The sequence below is a fragment of the Eimeria acervulina genome, genomic scaffold (assembly GCF_000499425.1).
Source record: "Eimeria acervulina Houghton genomic scaffold, Eah_scaff249, whole genome shotgun sequence".
Classification (NCBI taxonomy): domain Eukaryota; phylum Apicomplexa; class Conoidasida; order Eucoccidiorida; family Eimeriidae; genus Eimeria; species Eimeria acervulina.
Window position 1 is genome coordinate 828 of NW_013549971.1, and position 18516 is coordinate 19343.

Consider the following 18516-nt stretch of genomic DNA (forward strand, 5'->3'; position numbering starts at 1 on the left):
AGCAGCAACTGCAGCAGTTGCAGCAGCAGCAGCTGCCACGCAGGTAGCAGCAAATAGGTAGCTGTTCGCTGTGGGGAACCCTAAACCCTAAACCCTAAACCCTAAACCCTAGCCCACGTCTGTGAAGGAATTCCCCTTCTTGATGATAGCAATCGTTGCAGTTTGAAGTAAAAACAAAATGATAAGAAGCCCCTGTGCGTACACCCGAAAGGCAAACAGACCACTGGTCTCCTCCTTCCTTCTCAAAAGGGAACCGACTCCCGCCAATCTCCACCTGAACATCGCAAACCCTAAACCCTAAACCCTAAACCCTAAACCCTAGATCCTAAACCGTGAACCCTTAACGCTGAGGAGCCACAAGTCCTCTGGGCCCAGGCAAAAGAAACCCTAGGGAAAAATTCTCAAGCCTACGCAGCAACCCCCAAACCCTAAAACCCTAAACCCTAAACCCTAAACCCTAAACCCTCACCCAGGCCTCAGCTACGTGGGGCCCCCAAAATCTGAAAGTGCAGAGGCCCCTCTCGACATCAAATAGGGTCGCCCCCATTTTGCCTCCAGAGGCATCCTCGTTGCGTGGTACGACAGCAATTGTTGTTTTTGTTGCTGCTGCTGCTGTTCCTGTTGCTGCTGCTGCTGTTGCTGCTGCTGCGTCCGCCCCTTTAGGTGCTGTTTCTGCGGTTGTTCCGGTGGGTGCTGCTGCTGCAGACGACTCAGCAGGCTGTGCTACTCCAGTCATTGTTGCTGCTGCTGCTGCTGCTGCTGCTGCTGTTGCTGTTGCTGCTGCTGCTTCTGTTGCTTCTGCGTCGGCTTTCGTTTTAGCCGCTGCTGCTGTCGCGTTGGCTGCTGCTGCTGTTGCTGCTTCTGCAGCCGTTATGGCTGCTTCTGCTTTGCGTGCTGCTGCTTCTTCTGCTGCAGCTGCTGCACCAGAAGCAGTTGCAGTTGCTGCTCCCCTTGCTGTCCCTGCTGCTCTCACAGGCTCTGCTGCTAGAGAAATCGCTTCTTCCGCCGCTGCTGCTGCTGTTTCTGCTGCTCCTGCTGCAGCTGCTGCTTCTGTTGTTGCAATATCTGCTGCTGTTTCTGTTGCTGCTGCAGCCTCATCAGCCGCTGCTGCCTCTGCTGCTGTTGCTGCTGCTGCTGCCTCACCTGTTTGGGACAGTGCTGCTGTTGCTGCCTGTGCCGCTCTTCCTGCTGCAACAGCTCTTGGTGCCTCCGCTTCTGCTGCTTTTGCTGCTGCTGCTGCTGCTGCTTGTGCTGCTGCTGCTGCTGCCTCCGCTGTTGCTGCTGCCGCTGCTCCTGCCTCTGCTCCACCGTCTTCTGCTGCTGCCGTCTCCTTCCTTGCCTGTGCTCCTTTTGCTGCTGCTTTGCCTGCCAGGTGGTGTTCTGCTGCTGCTGCTGTTGCTACTGGCAGTGCTGCTCTTGCTTCTTTTGGTGCTGCGCTTGCTTCACTTAAGTCTGTTTCTGCTCCTGCGGCTGCAGCAGCATTTGCTGCTGCCTCTGCCGCCGTGTTTGCTGTTACTGCTGGCGTTGGCTGTCTCTCCTTCGGTCGATGTGCTGCTGCTGCTGCTGCTGGTTTTCCTGCTGTTCTATGGGCCTCCGCTGCTGCTGCTGCAGAGTCTGCTGCTGCAGAGTTTGCTGCTGCGGAGTCTGCTGCTGCTGATGCTGCAGCAGGAGGCCAAGCTGCTGCTGTTTCTGCTGCACTCGGAAGCTTGACGGAGCCCTGAGACGAAGAAGCAAGAGGGTGCCGCAGCGCCTGCTGCTGCTGCTGCTGCGGTTGCTGCGGCTTCACTCGCTGCTTGTGCGTTGGCTGTTGCTGCTGCTGCTGCTGTCGTTGCTGCTGCTTTTGCTGCTGCTCTTGCTGCTCCTCTATTCGCTTTTCAGGGGAAACCCCTACTTCGTACTGCAGATATCGCATAGGCTGAACCCTAAACCCTAAACCCTAAACCCTAGAGCCGAGGGGCTATTGGGTTCTGTATCCAAACCTCGACTCAATCCATTTCAGCTCCAGCAGCAGCAGCAGCAGCAGCAGCAGCAGTAGCAGCAGCAACAGCCACAGCAGCAACGACAGCAGCAGCGACAGTGACAGCAGCAGCGGGAACTACAATATCAGGAGGCAGACTCAAAGGGAGTGGAATATAAATAATTTTAGGTTTTAGGGTTTAGGGTTTCGCAACCCTAAACCCTAAACCCTATACCCTCAAACATACCTGCGGCGGCTGTGAGTTTCGTCTGTTTCGGTGCCGGTGGCAGCACTTTAACAAGCGGAGAATATCCATAGTATTGTTATTAACCTGCTGTTGCTGTTATTGCTGCTGCTGCTGCTGTTGCTGCTGCTGTTGCTGTTGCTGCTGCTGGGTCGGCGGCGGCGGCGGCTGCTGCTGCTGCTGCTGCTGTTGCTGCTGCTGCTCCCGAACAGGGCCCCCCAGTCGGCTGCGCTACTCGGGGACAGCCAGATGAGGGGAGGAAGCAGCAGCAAATTGTTGCTAATGTTCTAGGGTTTAGGGTTTAGGGTTTCACTTGTAAAAGGTTAAGAAGAAGCTGGGGAGCGTTGGTACTGCTGCTGCTGCTGCTGCTGCTGCTGCTCGCGGGCCGCGGCGGGGGCGGGTCCACGAGGAGCTGCTGCTGTTGCTGCTGCTTCTGCTGCTGTTTCTGCTCCTGCTGCTCTTTAAACGACGATTCTGTTGAGGGTTTGCCGCTGTATCAGCACCAAGGTTTCTCCTTACAAACCCTAAACCCCAGCCGCTGTATACACACAAACTTACTACGGTAAGAGCCAGGAAGCAGCAGCGGAGAAGTAGCAGCAAAAAGAAGAAGACCAGCACAGAGTTGGGATCGCCTTGGGTCTAGAGTTTAGGGTTTAGGGTTTAGGGTTTAGGGTTTAGGGTTTAGGGTTTAGGGTTTGGGGGCTGGGGGCTGGCGCGGAGACACGAAGAGCCTCTGCTGCACACAAGGAGACGGAGCAGCACAAGGAGACGGAGCAGCACCGAGGCAGCAGCAGCAGCAGCAGCAGCAGTCAACATAGGAAAAGAGAATCAAATATTCTTTTTATTAAAATAAATTTTAGTCTTAATTGTTTATTTTCATCGCTACGAACCCATTTATCCCCGCAAACTCCAAATAAGTTAAAAAGAAGAGCAGTGCACGAGCCTTTCGTGCACTGCTCTGAGGTTGAGGTGTACGTACACCCCAAGTATTTGTTTCTTAGATAAATTTATTTAAGTATTTTTCTGCCATTTTATTTCTTTTTTGTGTTCCCCACATCTTTTACTTGGATCTCTTAGACGCAGCACTGCCATGCGAGTCTGAGTCTTATGAGCAGATGTTTGTCTGCCTGTATGTTAATATATATAATATATATAATATGTATATTCATTTATTTATTTATTTAAGAATATTTGTCATGCATTCATTACTATCAGCGATTCATATGTAAACGCTCAGGATATATATACGTATACATTATATATATATATATATACACGTATATCTGTATATACGTATATGCATATATATATATATATATATATGCTGTAGAAATACTTAGTTTCGACTTTTGAACGTAAAAAAATAACTGGCTACAATAAATATATTTTCTTTGTTGTACCGATCGCTTCATTTGCCGAGCCTTATTATAATACACACTATTTACAAGAGTATGTTGTTTATTACTTAGAAGGAATTATTATTGTGAACAGAACGCATTTAATATAGAACCCTTTCTTTGTTGTTTAGACAGCTCAGGTATAATTACGGGCTGTACATACACCCCAACCCATCTTCGTTTGTCTTCCGCTAGAAAACTGCAACGAGGGGCATTTGTGCATCCCTAATATTCAAAAGGTTCTTAGAGTGCATCAACTGCAGCAGCAGCAGTAGCAGCAGTAGCAGCAGTAGCAGCAGCAGCTACTGTTGCTGCCTGTTGCTGCCGTTGCTGCACCTGCTGCAGATGCAGCTGATGCTGCTTCTGTCGTTCCGCCTCTGCTTCTGCCTTCGGGTTAGTTTCTGCAGCAGCAGCAATTAGAAGGCCAGCAACAGCAGCAGCAGCAGCAGCAGCAACTGCGATTGGAATGCACCATCTACTGGTGTGGCCGCTGTAGGCCATCCCAAAAGCAGCAGCAGCAGCAGCAGCAGCAGTTGCTGCTGCTGCTGCTACTGCAGGGGGTTGCACTGTGCTTGTTTGGAATGTGGGTGAGGGAGTTTCAGAGAGGGCAGTTGTTGTCGTTGTTGTTGCTGCTGTTGTTGTTGTTGCTGCTGCTGCTGTTGTTGGTGATACTGTTTTTGTGGTGTCAGTGCCCGAGCCGCTGGCGCTGCCAGCGATACAAGAGGCAGCGGCAGCAGCAACAGCAGCAGCAGCATCAACAGCAGCAGCAGCAGCAACAGCAGCAGCAGGTGAAGAGGGAACTTGATAAGGACTCACGATGGTGTAGCCTCAGTTTGCGCGACTTGTATTGCTGCTGCGTTTAGAGTTTTCAGCTGCAGCAGCAGCAGCAGCAGTGGAAGAAGTTGGTGTGGTTGCAGTTTGTGTTGCAGTTGTTGCTGCAGTTGTTGCTGCACTTGCTGCAGCAGCGGCACCAGCAGCAGCAGATCCCTTCTGACAGGGCCCCAAATGTTCTAAGAGAATCTGCTGCTGCTGCAAACATGCATAAGCTGTTAACTCGCATTCGTTAGCATATGTTTGCCCGTCGCTGCCGCACACCCTCACACCCCCAGAAGGGCACTCTAACCTGCAACGCTTCTGCTGCTTCTGCTGCTGCTGTTCCTGCTGCGCCTGCTGCTGCGGTTGTTGCGGTTGCTGATGCAGCAGCAGATGCTGCTGCGACTGCTGCGGTCCCTGACGTAGCAGCTGCTGCTGTGGCTGAAGCTGCTGTGGCTGCAGCTGCTGTGGCTGCAGCTGCTGTGGCTGCACCTGCTGTGGTTGCAGCTGCTGTGGCTGCAGCTGCTGTGGCTGCAGCTGCTGGGGCTGCTGCTGCTGAAGGGCAGGCAGCACCGTGGGGGCAGCAGCGGGGGAGTTGGAGCCGCGGGATAGAGCGATTTCCCTAATTCGAGGTCCTTGTTGCTGCGGAGGGGGTTGTTGAACGTGCTGCTGCTGCTGCTGCTGCTGCTGCGTTTGCTGCATTTGCTGCTGCAGCTGCACTTGCTGTTGTCGGTGGTGTTGGTGGTGCTGTTGCCCACAAGCGCCTTCGTGCTGCACAGCCAGCCTCATAGCGCCCCCGCCGCCCCCGCTGCTGCTGTTGTTGTTGTTGCTGCTGCTGCGTTTGCAGGCCTCTTCAATCAAGGCGCAGCGGCTTTCATATGTCTTCCCATCGGTGCCGCAGACAGCAGGGCCTCTCTTTGGGGTGTCTCGGCAGTGTGGGGGGATGCATGCGTCTACACTTTGCCCAACAATGGCTTCTTCCTCTGCTGCTGCTGCAGCAGCAGCAGACATCAAGGCGGTAGCTTTGCTGAGGTCTGTCGCCTCCTGCGCTGTCAGTAGCGGTTGCTTCAGTTGCTGCAGTTGCTGCAGAAGCGGCTGCTGCTGCCGCTGCTGTTGCTGCTGTTGCTGCGCCTGATCGGGGGCAAGCATCTGCTGCAGCTGGAGGTATATCTGCCGCTGCTGCTGCAGTGGAAGATGCTGCAGCACCAGAGACGTTAACTGCTCCACAGAAAGGGGGCTGCTGCTACTGCTCAAGTCGCCTAAAACACCGCGAAGGCTGTTAACTAAGACAGCAGCAGCAGGAGAAAGAGGTGCTGCTGCGGCAGGTGTAGCAGCAGCAACAGCAGGTGCACGATACGGCGGCTGGTTCGGCAGTTGCATCTGCTGCTGCTGCTGCTGCCATGCTTGCTGCTGAAGCAGCTGCTGCTGCTGCTGCAGCCGCTGCAGCTGCTGCTGCTGTAGCTGCTGCTGCTGCTCCAGCCGCTGCCACTGTTGTTGGTCCCACGGAGTCGTTGGCTGCTGCTGTTGCAGGTGCAGTCGCTGCTGCTGCAGTTGCTGCTGCTGCTGCTGTTGCTGTTGAAGAAGCTGCTGTAGCTGCTGCTGCTGGAGAGCAGTCAACCCCTGTGGCTGCTGCTGCAACGCCTGTTGCTGCAGTAGCTGCTGCTGCTGCTGCAGCTGCTGCTGCTGCTGCAACTGCTGCTGAAGCAGCTGCTGCTGAAGCATCTGCTGCTGCCACTGCGGTCGCACCTGAGGGTTCACTTGTTGCTGGCCTATCCCCAAGGGGAAGCTCTGGTCTTGCTGCTGCCGCTGAAATAGTTGCTGCTGCTGCAGCTGCTGCTGCTGCAATTGCTGCTGTTGGAGGAGTTGCTGCTGGTGCAGCAGCTGCTGTTGCTGGAAGCCGTCCTGCTGCTGTCGCTGCTGCACAGCGGCCGAAGGTAGCGACTGCAGTCTTCTGTTCATTCGCCTTTGGTAAAAGTGCTGCTGGTGCTGTGATGTATGCCCTTGAGAGATTGGTGCTGCTGCAGCACCAAGTGCTGCAGCAGCACCTCTGCTGCCTTGGAGACACAGGAACAGCACTGCAGCAGCAAAGATTGCGCATGCCTTCAACCAACGGCGGGCCCTCACTACAGGCGCCTGTGCTGCTGCTGCTGCTGCCGCTGCACCTGTGGTTGTTGATGAACTTGTATCGACTGTGGGGAGTTTGTATTTGCTGCCACGGCAGCAGGCAGGGTGCTCTTTTCTCTGTGTGTCTGTTAATGTCGCAGCTGCTGCTGCTGCAGCTGCTGCTGCTGCGGGTGCTGAGGCTGCACCTTGTGCGCCTGCTGCTGCTTCAGTTGCCGCTGAAGTAGCATCAGGTGCTGTTGAGTTACCTGTGGCGTTGAACTGCTTATAAGAGAAGACCGAGCCACTGAACTCCATCGTGTAGTGGGAAGATACAGAGTTTGTCTTTGCTAAGTTTCCACGTACATTTCTCACCTCCATAGGCCCTAAAAGCTGCACATGTTTCTTTATGGGGCCCCATCTGCATATCTTGTGCTCATGTAGGTGTTGTTGCATTTCAAAATGTCTCTCTTTCAGGTGACAAAGCTGCAACTCACGAAGACTGCAGCCGATCATCCTCCTGTCGCCCTGTCGACCCGCCTGTACACCCCACTTTCTGACCCCTTAGGGTCCACTTGAAGAGAGTACAAGTTTGCAAAGCTAAAAGGAGAAAACTGCAAAAAGTTCCATTTGCGTTTACGGGGAAGGTCACCTGGGGTTATCAGCACGGCGACCAAACGCCTTGAGCAAATATTGAGGCTGATTTGAATTGAAATACTCTTCTTTTAATGTGAAATGTAATTTAAAAAGAAGAGACGAGCAAAAACAGAGCCAAGAGGCTCTAAACAGAAGCGGCAACCAACGGCCCAACGCGCCGGTGCCGTGTGGGGTTACATATATAGACCTCGTTGCAGCAACCTGGGGGAGAACGTTCGGGTTTCTCTCCCTCTAAATGAACATTTCCATAAAGATTCATTCATTAGAAGACTTAAAAGGCCCCTCTCCCGCTCGTTTTGCCTCAACGACGCAGACAGGCAGCAGCCCGACTCGGCAGCGCCGGTGGCAGCCGGCCCGGCACAGAAACCCAAGTGAGCAGGTACTTTCTTGCACTGAAGTTCGTTGTTTGATAATTAAAATATGATGAAAATCCATAAAAGAATTTGTAATTTGCTTTAGTTGCAGTTGGGAGGTGGGGTTCAGTGCTTCTTCGCCGGGATGCAGCAACAGTGGCAAGCAAGCTGCCCACAGCGGTGTTATTGTTTGGTTTTGCCGTTCGTTTAGTTGCGAATTTTTAATAAAACTACAAGGGAATAAGCTTCCAGGTGTTGCCGACAATACACTCTTACTATCAGGGAGTGTTCGTAAGCTTTCCTTCCGGCCTTTACTGAAGCATGATCTGTCGCAAGCTGGTACGTTTACTTCTGCTTGTGCTCATTTTGGCTACAGAGGGCTAAATAAGTGTTAAACAATTGCATGCGGTGTTGGTGAGTACACCACGAGGGAGATGATTGGGTCTGCCTGTACATGGCAGCACGGGTTGTGGCAAGGTTGGTTGCAACTCATGATGGGTTTGTTTGATAGTTAATTCCGCTATTTCCCCCCATCTTACACCGGATCCACATTACCAGTCCTCACTGCAGTCCATATTGTGGGGGGGCTGGGAATGGCAAGCACCACAGCATTGCTGAACTGGGCTTGCTAGTGCTATGCTCTGGCAAGACTCGCAGGCTCGCCTTGCTTGCGTCCATGCTCTTTATTTCCGTTTTCTCCACATGTACCATTTTCTATTGTGTTCCCATTTATAGAAAAATTAACTGTAGTGCTCTGCACTACACAGCAGGCTCTGCGAAGGCTTTTGCACATTCCAGCGAAACACAAGCACTCCGTCCATATGTATAACCATCTATCTCCCACTGATTGAACAACAGCTACCGATTAGCCGGTAGGTATGTTCACGTTCACGACGCCGAAGCGCACATAGGTATATTATTGTTTGCGACTGCAGGTATAGAGTAGATTGCGATTCATCGGGTTGAGCTGGGACGCGCCAAAAAACGTAGGCACAGTCAAATAATAAATAGGTTGATAAACGCATCAATCGGTGGAAAAGTTCGTGGGGGAACGGGAGATTTTGATTCTTCGTGGTTGCGTTGTTGTTATTGTCTTAAACCTACTCACATTCGCATTCAGTACCGGGTTGTATCCCAACGCAGTTGCTAACAGTTGACCTGTGCATTCTTGAAACTCGATTTCATCAATACGCCTGGGCCGCCCGTACCTCGCAGTGGACCTTGGGGATGGTATAGGAGTGAGTTCGATGCGTTGCATTAGGCGTCTGGCGGATGGGCGGCAGCCTGTTAGCTTATTGTTATTTAGTACACCCAAGAACTTTTCCTCCAATTGTGCTCACTTCTATTGGCTATCTGGTGACGACCAGGTAGAATTCCACAAGCCGCTCTCTTCGAAAGACTGTTACGGCGGACTGCATGTATGTCTCCCTTGTTTCCAGCAACGCCGCTGCGCTGCGTAGAAGCATTCCCGCAACCTAATACTTGGGATACAGATTCCACTTCGCTTATTGAAGAAAATGCACATGCTTTGGGAATGGCAGAACGGTGCATCCTCCAATTACTTGTCCACATATGGACCTCAAGGCTTTCGTCTGGAGAAAGCGTGCTCGTCAGCCACAGCATACGTAAGGGTATCTCGCAGTGAACTGGTTCAACATAAAAAGGACGCTTCATGGTAGCATGCCCCATATATGAAGGGAGCTCGCATTTTCCCATCATGCCTTTACCGATCCTCGTACCCGGTCTGCAATCAGCGAAGCGAAAGGCAGAATCTGCGTCAACAAAAAGGCTGGTGGGCTGGACCTCCTTGCCGTAGCTCCAGTTATCAAATCTACTGTGCTTCTTGTACCAAGTAGCTCTAGCAACCAAACCATTAATGCGAGCTTGCACTGCAGAGTCAAGTCGAGGCGGATCTGCAGGTTCGGCTGTCACCCCTTCCCGTCGCAACCACTGGGCCGCATGTTGCATGGCGGCCAAGGAGTTTCGATTTGCCACGCTGTTTGTCTCCCTTTTGACGCTGCTCAAGGTGTTGTGCCTTCGTTTCCTTGGGTATTTTCATGCTACTGCAATCCCGAATTATGCTACCCTGTTTTTTGCAAAAGAACCTATGTTCCACTAAGCATGCCCCCCGTGTTTTCCGAGTGCCGGATTCTCCGGTTGCCATATTTTCACGCTTCTGATATTCTTCTTGATTGCCAGAGAGGCAGGCATTCACAGCCACAGCATCCACAGGCCCTGCGTCTGGCTCATTTCCAATCGAGTTTCCTTCCTTCTCAACTAGGAAGCCAGATGGTTGCCCATTGCCACTCCTCGGGGTATCAACCCTTACAATAGACGTCTCGGCATCGCCACTGATGTTCATCGAGCACTGATACTTCTTTCTGCAATGCGATATCGATATTTTCCTTTCTCCAAGTTTTTTGAGTTCTGCCCCAGCGGATTCCCTGAAAAACCTGCGAATAAACCTACATCGCAGAGTATGTCAGAAGGCTTCCATTGCCCGGGTGTGGTCGGGAAAAATGGTACCCTTACTTCCATATAACCTTAATTGTAGTGCAGCCGCTTATAATAACGAATATGCCAATAGCAACTGCCGCCCTTCGGGAGCATCCTGAAGAGGAGAGAAGTCCTCCACTGCTCCCTCATCGTGGCGCTCATCATATCTGGACAGTCGGCAACGACGGTGGTAACCGTAATAAGTTGTTTTTGCTGCAGAGACATTTTCTTCAACATGGAAAGCAGATACTCAACCATTCCCGATGCGACGAGGCCCCGTAAATATTTCGGGGGTATATCCACATAGTTTTTTTTGTTCACTTTTCAAGGAGCCCCCGTTATTTTTCACTGGTGTGCGCCACGCGACCCTGCTATAGGGGTGGCATTCGTTGGTCTCACCTTCCCCGTAGAACCATGCGCAACTACTAGTAGCGAGCGCACTTAATCTTGCCAGAGGACCGTCATGAGCTGCAGCAGTGTCAGTTGATTTGAAAAAAGAATTCCTAAGAAGCAGCTGACTTCCCCTTCCGGTCTCAGGAGCCCCCGGCACATCGGCCGAGGTACTGGTGGTGGTGCGGAGAGGAACCCGCCGACCAAGAGCAGCAAAATGCCGCGCTGAGCAGCTAGTACTGCAAGGCAGAACCACGCATAAGCACAAACATTCCCCCTCTGCGGCATATGCCAACACTGTAGCCAGTTGTTAAACACTTACTTACCCCTTCACAGCCAGCATACAATAGACATGCAACATCCAACCTCACACTGTTCCAGCGCTCCTTGCAGTAACTACTGGGTCGTGGCAACTCCGTACGCACGCATACCCAATATCCCCCTTAATGAATGCACTGAAATTGAAAATTATTTCTAAATACTACAGCCACCCTGCTTGCAGATATAAGTGCATACACCAACGTCAGGCTGACAAGTCTACGACGGCAAGATCGCAGCAAGAATGCTCCCTAGTCCGTCAAAGCAACTATAGCAGCCAATAAAGGGTCTAAAGAAAATACACCTCCCTATTGGAAAGACAAAAAGCAGATTCATTAGGCTTCAATGCGGAGGAAGCACAGCAGAAAGCGGGTGGAAAGCAGTGTAGTTCCCGACTAGAGTTCTACTGCCTTGTCAGCAGGATCGAGACTGCGCGGAGCTTCTCAGATTTAGCGGCGCGGTTATCAGGCCGACTTTTTGTTTCTTTGAAATTGTCTTGTTCAGATGGATGGCGGATATCGATGGCTTGTTTTCATATACTCTCATTGGGGCGGAACGGGATATTATCTTGACAACTTGAGTCGGCCGTATCTGCCGCATGCAAATCGAGCGCTCGGGAAACGCCTTACAAGAAGATGGTAATTTGTGGCAGTGGATATATTTGAACCCTAATTTCGTTGTTGGAGATGGGAGAAGAGGTCCCTGACTCAGCTCCTTCGGCTGCGGAGGTGGAGGAGGAACGCGACGCAAAACATGGGGACGTCGCTACAGTAGGGGAAGAAGCCGAACTTCTTCTAAAACGTGAACTGCCTTCCCTTGAAAAGGCCCGTGGACACAAGAGAAAAATCTTTTTTTGGTTGCTTGTATCGTTGCTAGCTGTGATAGTAGCGCAGTCTATTGTACTTAGAGGGAAGTTAGTTCACGCGCCATTCCTACATCTGGAGGATGCCTACGTGAAGAAGTACGTGGAAGAATTCAACAGAGCAGTGGAGGAAATGGAGGAGGCCTGGGAAAGTTCCGGGCCCTTAGTTCGGCGAACATTCACGAGGTTCTTCACGCCATCTCTATCCGACGATGAAGAGAATCCTGATCCCCTCAAGACTCTACGAGATCACGTGGTCGAAATGCGCCGGTGCAAGCCCCCATTACTAGGGAATAGTTATTATGTGCATTTGAATCTTCTGACGTCTATTTGCTCTGGTGTTGCCGATCGCCTGAAACAGGTAGACGAGATGCAGCGGCAGCATGAGGAAAGTGGCGTGCCGGTGGTAATACCTGGTCACGATAAGCAGTTTACTTTCCCTAGTCTAGATGAGTTGGGGGGCGAAGTGCAATCCGGGATGAGTGCGAAGCAGTTCCTTGATATATTGGGGGTAGGCGCTTCAGTAAGTGATGAAGAATTGGAACGATTACCGGAAGTGGACAAGGAGTTGGCCGAAAAACTTGTCCTTTTGATGACGGTAGAAAGCCAACGGATCAAGCACAATTCAGATGTCCTACGCGGATATATTCCCTTTCTTGGTGTTTTTGAAGGCCCTCTAATCTTGGCCTCGAGCGACGAGGTAAACTACGAAATTCCCTACAGCGGTGAAATATTCGAGACTTTCACTTTAGGGATGGTTTTGGAGAGAATGTACCCTGAACATCCTGTTATGCCAAGGTTATTGTTCGAGAAAGAAGTGCGACGTGTTTCTCGCACCTGGTCTGCGGAAGTGGTTCTGGAGGCGGCGAAGAAGCAACAGAAGGAATATTTCGACAATTGGGAAGAAGCCTTAGGACTCAGAAGAAAGCTGATGCATGAACAGATGCAAAAGGGCATGTCTCGTGATAACCTTTTGATATATTGTATCTTTCTTCTTTAGCTTTTTTGTGAGTTCAAGTGGGTTTCTGGTCGTCTTGCCAGGCGCATTAAGCGCAGCAAGACAGGAAAGTAATATGAATGTGTCCTAGTAGCCTCATTTGTACTAAATAAGCAACAAATCAAAGTTTAATCTGTATTCCAGTAAGGCTGCCACGGTACAGCGGTTGCACTATACAGCAACAAAGCCCGTGGAAGGCCTTCTTTACACAGTGAGGCCAAACTGTCCCTCTTTTTTGTACCAAATGTGCGGACAACGAAAGGCGCATTGTGTGGTTGTTCCCTCCGCTTGTTGCCTTTTTTGCTGCTTTTGACTGGTTTCACCTCGAACTTAGCACTATTTCAAACTCCGCCGCACTCCTGTTTGTTAAGGAGATCCTCTACGTTGGCACGTGCGCCTACGTCTGCCTTTTTAGCTATGGGCAAAGTTGTTTGCCTGTCTGGTCTTCTGCTAGCCCACTGTGTCGCCTTTTCTGATGAGGTTGTATAGATGCGTTCCCTTGGTGGATGTTTTGTTTGGGTTTGCATTCTGGTGATGGCTCACCGGCAGTGTTATGGGTGTTCGGAGTTGTCGGTGCATGCAAAGTGCTTTAGGCTGCGGCTATTCCAGGAGGTAAATGGTAGCAAAGCAATAGAAGGAGGCAGAAAGCTAACAAATACGAACGGGTTGATCTCCAAGCTCACTGGTACGTATCTACTATGTGCAGATTTACTTCGTTGCTGTGCTTATAATGGGCATGGAAAGCCCGGGAGCAAGGGCATTCTGAAGAGCCATTTCACGCTAACAACGCAATGAGTTGTTAAACAACTGTTTGGCAATTAGGAGCAATAATAATGTAGTTATTACGGTTGCATACGCCGGCGTCGGATGGGCCTCGGCTAAGTGGTGTTTTAGCCTTTAAAGTGGTTTGCGGTGGGGTTATGCACTGCTGCCGTTGATATTGCTGTTGCTTCTGTGGCTGCAGCCTGATTGAAACCTTGCTAAAGGGTCCTTGCTTTTGAAGATTGCGCCAGATTGTGCCTTCGGTAACGGACCATTGTGAGGGTGGCTGAACAGTTAGTTAGTTGCCGCTGCTGCTTCGCGTGTGAGTTCATGCTATCGGAACAGTGCATGCAAGGGATAGAGAATAGAATGGAGTCACTTCGTGGGGATCCTGCGTTTCGTGTTAAAGGAAGACCAACTGTTCCCCTTAACGAGTGCAGAGGAGAGCAATCGCCCTGATGTAGTGAACAGAGGCACATTGCTTGGCTGACACGATATTTTGGCTTACATCCTGCAGGGAATACAGGTAGCAAAGGAAAATGCAAATTAGTACTGGGACTGATTCTATCCTCCAGTTGCTAGGCGGCGTCGTTCCCTGGGTCGCGCAGATCCAGCGGCATATCTGAAGAGTTGTCCTGATGTAGTACTAGTTCAATGTACATCGTACAGTAGGGCAGTTTTGAAAAAACATATTATTACCGTGTTCTAATTTAAAAAACCAACTGTGGGGTTCAACTTTCTAGCCCGATGCCGGGACTCGAGAGCGCCACCACCACCAGAGGACAGGTCCCTCCACTTGCGTCCCCTTCAGACTTGGTGATATATCCTTTTAGTCTTGAAAATCTCAAAGAAAAAGCTGATCTACGTGTAAGTTTTGTGGCTTCTCTAATAACAAATTTGAATCTTCATGCATGTTTAACTCCCAAACAGGTGAGAGCGAGAAGCAGCTCTGCTGTCGCGGGGTTGGTGTAGTGGCTATCACATCTGCTTTACACGCAGAAGGCCGCGGGTTCGATCCCCGCACCCCGTACGCTTTTGGAGCGTTGTAGCGGTGTTTTTTCCTAGTTTTCGGTGACACTAGTACCTTGCTTCTGCCGAAGCTTCTCTCAAATAGTGCTGTCGTGCTAACACTAGTGGAGCAGGTAAACGTCACCCACATTCTCTGCAGATATTGGGGGAGCTGCTATTCCAGAAGACCAAACACTTCTTAAGCTTGTATTTACAAACAAGAGGATAGTGGAATGTTGAGAAAGTGGCGTGCCAGCACGCCTCTAGAAGGATGGGTTAGCGCCTAAAGGAAAGGCCCCCACAAAGACACACATGGGATAGCAAGTAAAGACAAGCTCCGCACAGACCGGCTGTTCACCATGAACTTCAAATCACCCATGTCTTCCAGTGGCTGCTGCGAGTGCTGTTGCACCGGCTCAAGCTGCCGCTCCTGCTGGTACTGGCAGAAGGTGCTGCCGCCCGTTGGTAAGCAGAGTGCTTCTTGTAGCAAAGCCAGCCAATGAAGCTTCACATTGTGCAAATTACAGCTGCTGCTGCAGCAGTTGTCCCAATCTGTAAGTGCCGCTAATGCAGTTGACGCTACCCTTGCATTTACCGGTGGTTCTGTTGCCAGTTCCCGCTGGTGGTGCTACTGCTGCTGCACAGTCTGTCTACGTAGGAGTCGCGGACGCCGGCAAATGCAAATCGAAACAAACAAAAAAGGAAACATTCAGCAACAACGGCGGTGGCCGCGCAAGCTGCAGCGGCGTGCTTTGAAGTGGCAGTCGCTCGCCTTGCAGCACGTGCTGCAGTAGCATAATCTGTGCCACGCGGTGACGGTGACGAAACGAGAGAAGTGACGCCTGGGAGAGTTTAGGGTTTACATTTTGCCGCTAGACACTCCGATTTAAGAGTTTCTGCAGGACGGGAAGGTAATCCCTCCACAGGATACCATCCCAATGATTACACAGAGCATCTGAGCAGCAACGACACAGCACAACAACGACCCTTCAGGCCAGAACAAAAACCGCGCAAGTACAGTTTGAAGCCTCAACGCGAAACCCAAAGACCTAAACCCTAAACCCTAATATCTAGAGCTGCAGACGCACAGAGATAATGCCGATGAGCATAGCAACGATTCGCGCATTACGCCACCAAAGAGCGTTTTTCAAGCGACGGGCCTGAGGGCAAAAGCAAAACCCTAAATTTTATTGCCCCAAGGACAGGATGCGTTTCGAAGGCCTTTCGAAAAGCCACAAGTAGCAGCAATAACCCCGAAACCCGAAAGATAAACCCTAAATCTTAAGCCCACCTGCCGTCGGAACGTTACAGCTTCCTGGTTCAGCTGCTCGGATTGATCTACCAACAGATCTATCCTCTCCCCGCGTTCAAGAATCTTGTCTGTGCAGCCCACAGAGCTCACCCTGAATCCAAACCCTACATCCAGCAGCCAAACCGTAAACCCCACACCCCAAACTCGCACGGGCAAACCCGCAGGCTTAAACCGTCAGTTCAGCCCTCAACCCTACCGATGCTGTCGATCATCACCGAGTGAATTCCGTCGATCTGGGTGCGGATTTGTCTGAAATCATCAAGAGTCTGGTGGGAGTTGAACGAGTCCTGAAAGCAAGGGAACCCCAAACCCTACACCCTAAAAGAAATTATTACTTTGGTTTTTACCAGTAATAATTATTACACATTTTCAGCTACATAGACTCTCCCCTTAACGCTAAAATCTGGCTCTATTAGCTCAGCCCTCACAAGCATTGTCTTCAGGGTAGTCTCAAAGCTGCCCTGTAGAGACAACGCAATGCCGGTTTTGGCTGCTTCGCTGAACTGCGGGAGGAACCTGCAGCAAAAATGCAAGCAGCAACAGTAACTCCCGCCATGCTGTATAAACAAGGAACGACAAGGTAACTCACGCAGCAGCAATAATAGCATCAGAGCAACAGCAGAAGCATATCTTTAGACCGACAGCAGCAACATAGAGGACCAGCGGAGACGCATTGTTGCAACTGCATCAGCAGAAGCAGCAGCAACCTTCACGAAGCAAACGCCGCAACGACAGCAGCGTCGGAGTCAACAGCATCTAAGGTAGCAGAATAATAATGGAGTGCAGCGCCAGAAGCTGCTGCAGCAAGAGCAGCGACCTACTGTTGTTTGACAGCCTCCAAGAATTCGAATGGCAGAGCAAATCCCGCGCTATCGTCGGCCATCGTCAAAAATGTAAGCCCCTCGCACACGATGTAATGAAAGACATATCTGCGAAGAATGCAAGAACCCTAAAAGCTCAAATGTTCCGCAAGAAGAGGAATTCTACGCCTCCAAACCCTAAACCGTAGGTCTTGCTGCATTCTGATGTGCTTCTCCGGAAGGAACGGAAAGAAACTACCTGGCTCAGCAACGCGTGCCCTCTCAGATATAACTTGCTACAATGCTCGCTACGATGCTCTTAGAGCTCACCTGCCGTATATGTAGGACATGCGCTGTTTGTCGGTTGGGAGTCGACAAAGAAGAAGACGCGTGACAGTCGGGAAGTTCCCGTCGCTGTCTGCGTGCTCGCATAGCACTACGTTGCCTGAACAGAAGCCCCAAACTCTAAAGCCTAAATCTTAACAAGCAAGCCTCAAGGTACGGCCTCAATCAAGCGCAAAGCTATAATCCGTTCAACATGGAAGCCAACAACCCGCCCTCACAACAGCAAGTACAACACAACTGCGCTTCTAAACTCACCCCTCGCAATGAGGGCGTATATAAGCGGCATAGTGGGCGCCTTCACCTTCCTCTTGGACCTAAACCCTACACCCCGGATCCTCAGATAAGGTGAAAACCCTAAGCCCTAGCCCCTAAACACTGCAAGCCGGAAACAACCACAGACCCTGAGCCCTGTTCTAGAAGCTGCACCCTTAAAGCTCTAACAAGAGACAACAAAAGAAGAACACGGCTGATCGCTAGGCCAGAGAAGAAGGGAAAAGAGAAGGCAAAGAGCATGCGGCATGGGCCCCTGGAATGATCCGCAGTGATCCTCAAACCCTCAACCAAAACTGTTAGCAGCACGACAAAGGCTTTGTTTTATGATTTTAATCCAAGAATAAACACATGTGATTGAAAGAAGCCGCAACAATCCAAACGCAAGCCCTCAAAACCCTAACCTGAAAGGCGCTGGCACAGCCTGCGGCGAGGTGAGTGCCGACAGAGCTGCTACACGGATGTCGTTAATACATTATTATCTCCCTCCTCCTAGCTCTTATCTATTTAATTCTGCGATATTTTTCTCGTTTTCCCGTGTTATATGTCAGGTTCTTAGGATTTCAGTATGTGCATGTAAATACACCGGTCACGCACGTAAATTTACAGATTTTCACAAGCGCAAATATTTTGGGTGGGTGTTAGACAAATGCACGCTACAGAATACTGCCGTGGCAATATGCAGGTAGGAACGAGTTTAAACGTACATAATTAGACGCAAATGAATAGTCTGCCTTGTGCATGGATTTATACTCGCCCGCAGGTGGAGTGTTGAGGCCGAAGAAGGTGTTAAGCAGCTGCATACAGTGTTACTGCATGCAAAAAAAACGTGGTTGTGCACCATTTCATGCGATGATGCCTTGCAACCAAAGTTGCAGTTTACCATTGTTGCAGGGCCTGTCCGAAGTTCGTTTATTGACTTTACCGCGTGCAGGCTGCCTACGAAGGACCAAGTAAGAGATAAACAATGGACAACAATGCCCGCAGAAGAAGAAATGGAGGCATTGGCTGAGCTTGCATGTGGAGTTGCCCTGCCGCACTAACCGCAGGAATGTGCGTTGCAACGCGTGTAGGACGCCTCTTCTCAGAGCAACCCAAAACCTGTGCTCAGGGCGCATGGCGACTGGATGGGTGGATACTTGTTTTTCGTAGAATTCCTGTCATAAGTATTTTGATTCTGTTGCAGCTCACTGGGGTCTTCGAGTATGATCGACGACGCGTCTTGCACTTGGTGGCACCGCATGGTTCAGGGGGGCACACGCGAGCAAATAACCCACCCACCACAGTTGAAGGGTCTGACGCATAGCAGTAACTAATACCGAAGGCACTTTGGAAAAATATGAACAGGTAAATCTTTAGATGCTCCGCAAACATTTTTGCCAAAAGCTCAGCGCTTGTCTCCACTCGTGTAAGGGATAGTGATCTGGCTCTGCCC

At 50.8% G+C, this 18516-nt stretch overlaps 4 protein-coding genes across 4 annotated transcripts in view; 1 reads left to right on the plus strand and 3 right to left on the minus strand.

Annotated features, from left to right (window-relative positions):
- EAH_00028360 (hypothetical protein) overlaps positions 1 to 2273 on the minus strand; it is a gene marked incomplete at both ends in the record, with an annotated part of 2952 nt that extends 679 nt beyond the window's left edge. The window contains 3 exons of the mRNA XM_013396330.1: positions 118 to 274; positions 470 to 1915; positions 2193 to 2273. Of these exons, the coding sequence (XP_013251784.1) occupies positions 118 to 274; positions 470 to 1915; positions 2193 to 2273 (1684 nt within the window). The remainder of the gene's footprint in view (positions 1 to 117; positions 275 to 469; positions 1916 to 2192) is intronic.
- Positions 2274 to 3841: 1568 nt separating this feature from the next.
- On the minus strand, positions 3842 to 6892 carry EAH_00028370 (kazal-type serine protease inhibitor domain-containing protein, putative; the record flags this gene model as incomplete). Its single annotated transcript, XM_013396331.1, has 2 exons — positions 3842 to 4304; positions 4722 to 6892. The coding sequence occupies 2 exons, from the start codon at positions 6890 to 6892 to the stop codon at positions 3842 to 3844; spliced, it is 2634 nt and encodes an 877-aa protein (XP_013251785.1).
- Positions 6893 to 11411: 4519 nt separating this feature from the next.
- Positions 11412 to 12587, plus strand: EAH_00028380 (hypothetical protein, conserved; the record flags this gene model as incomplete). The annotated part of the gene is made up of 1 exon (XM_013396332.1): positions 11412 to 12587. The coding sequence occupies one exon, from the start codon at positions 11412 to 11414 to the stop codon at positions 12585 to 12587; it is 1176 nt and encodes a 391-aa protein (XP_013251786.1).
- Positions 12588 to 15424: 2837 nt separating this feature from the next.
- Positions 15425 to 17097, minus strand: EAH_00028390 (hypothetical protein, conserved; the record flags this gene model as incomplete). The annotated part of the gene is made up of 7 exons (XM_013396333.1): positions 15425 to 15514; positions 15646 to 15770; positions 15863 to 15953; positions 16095 to 16182; positions 16488 to 16595; positions 16797 to 16911; positions 17067 to 17097. The coding sequence occupies 7 exons, from the start codon at positions 17095 to 17097 to the stop codon at positions 15425 to 15427; spliced, it is 648 nt and encodes a 215-aa protein (XP_013251787.1).
- Between the last annotated feature and the right edge of the window lie 1419 nt (positions 17098 to 18516).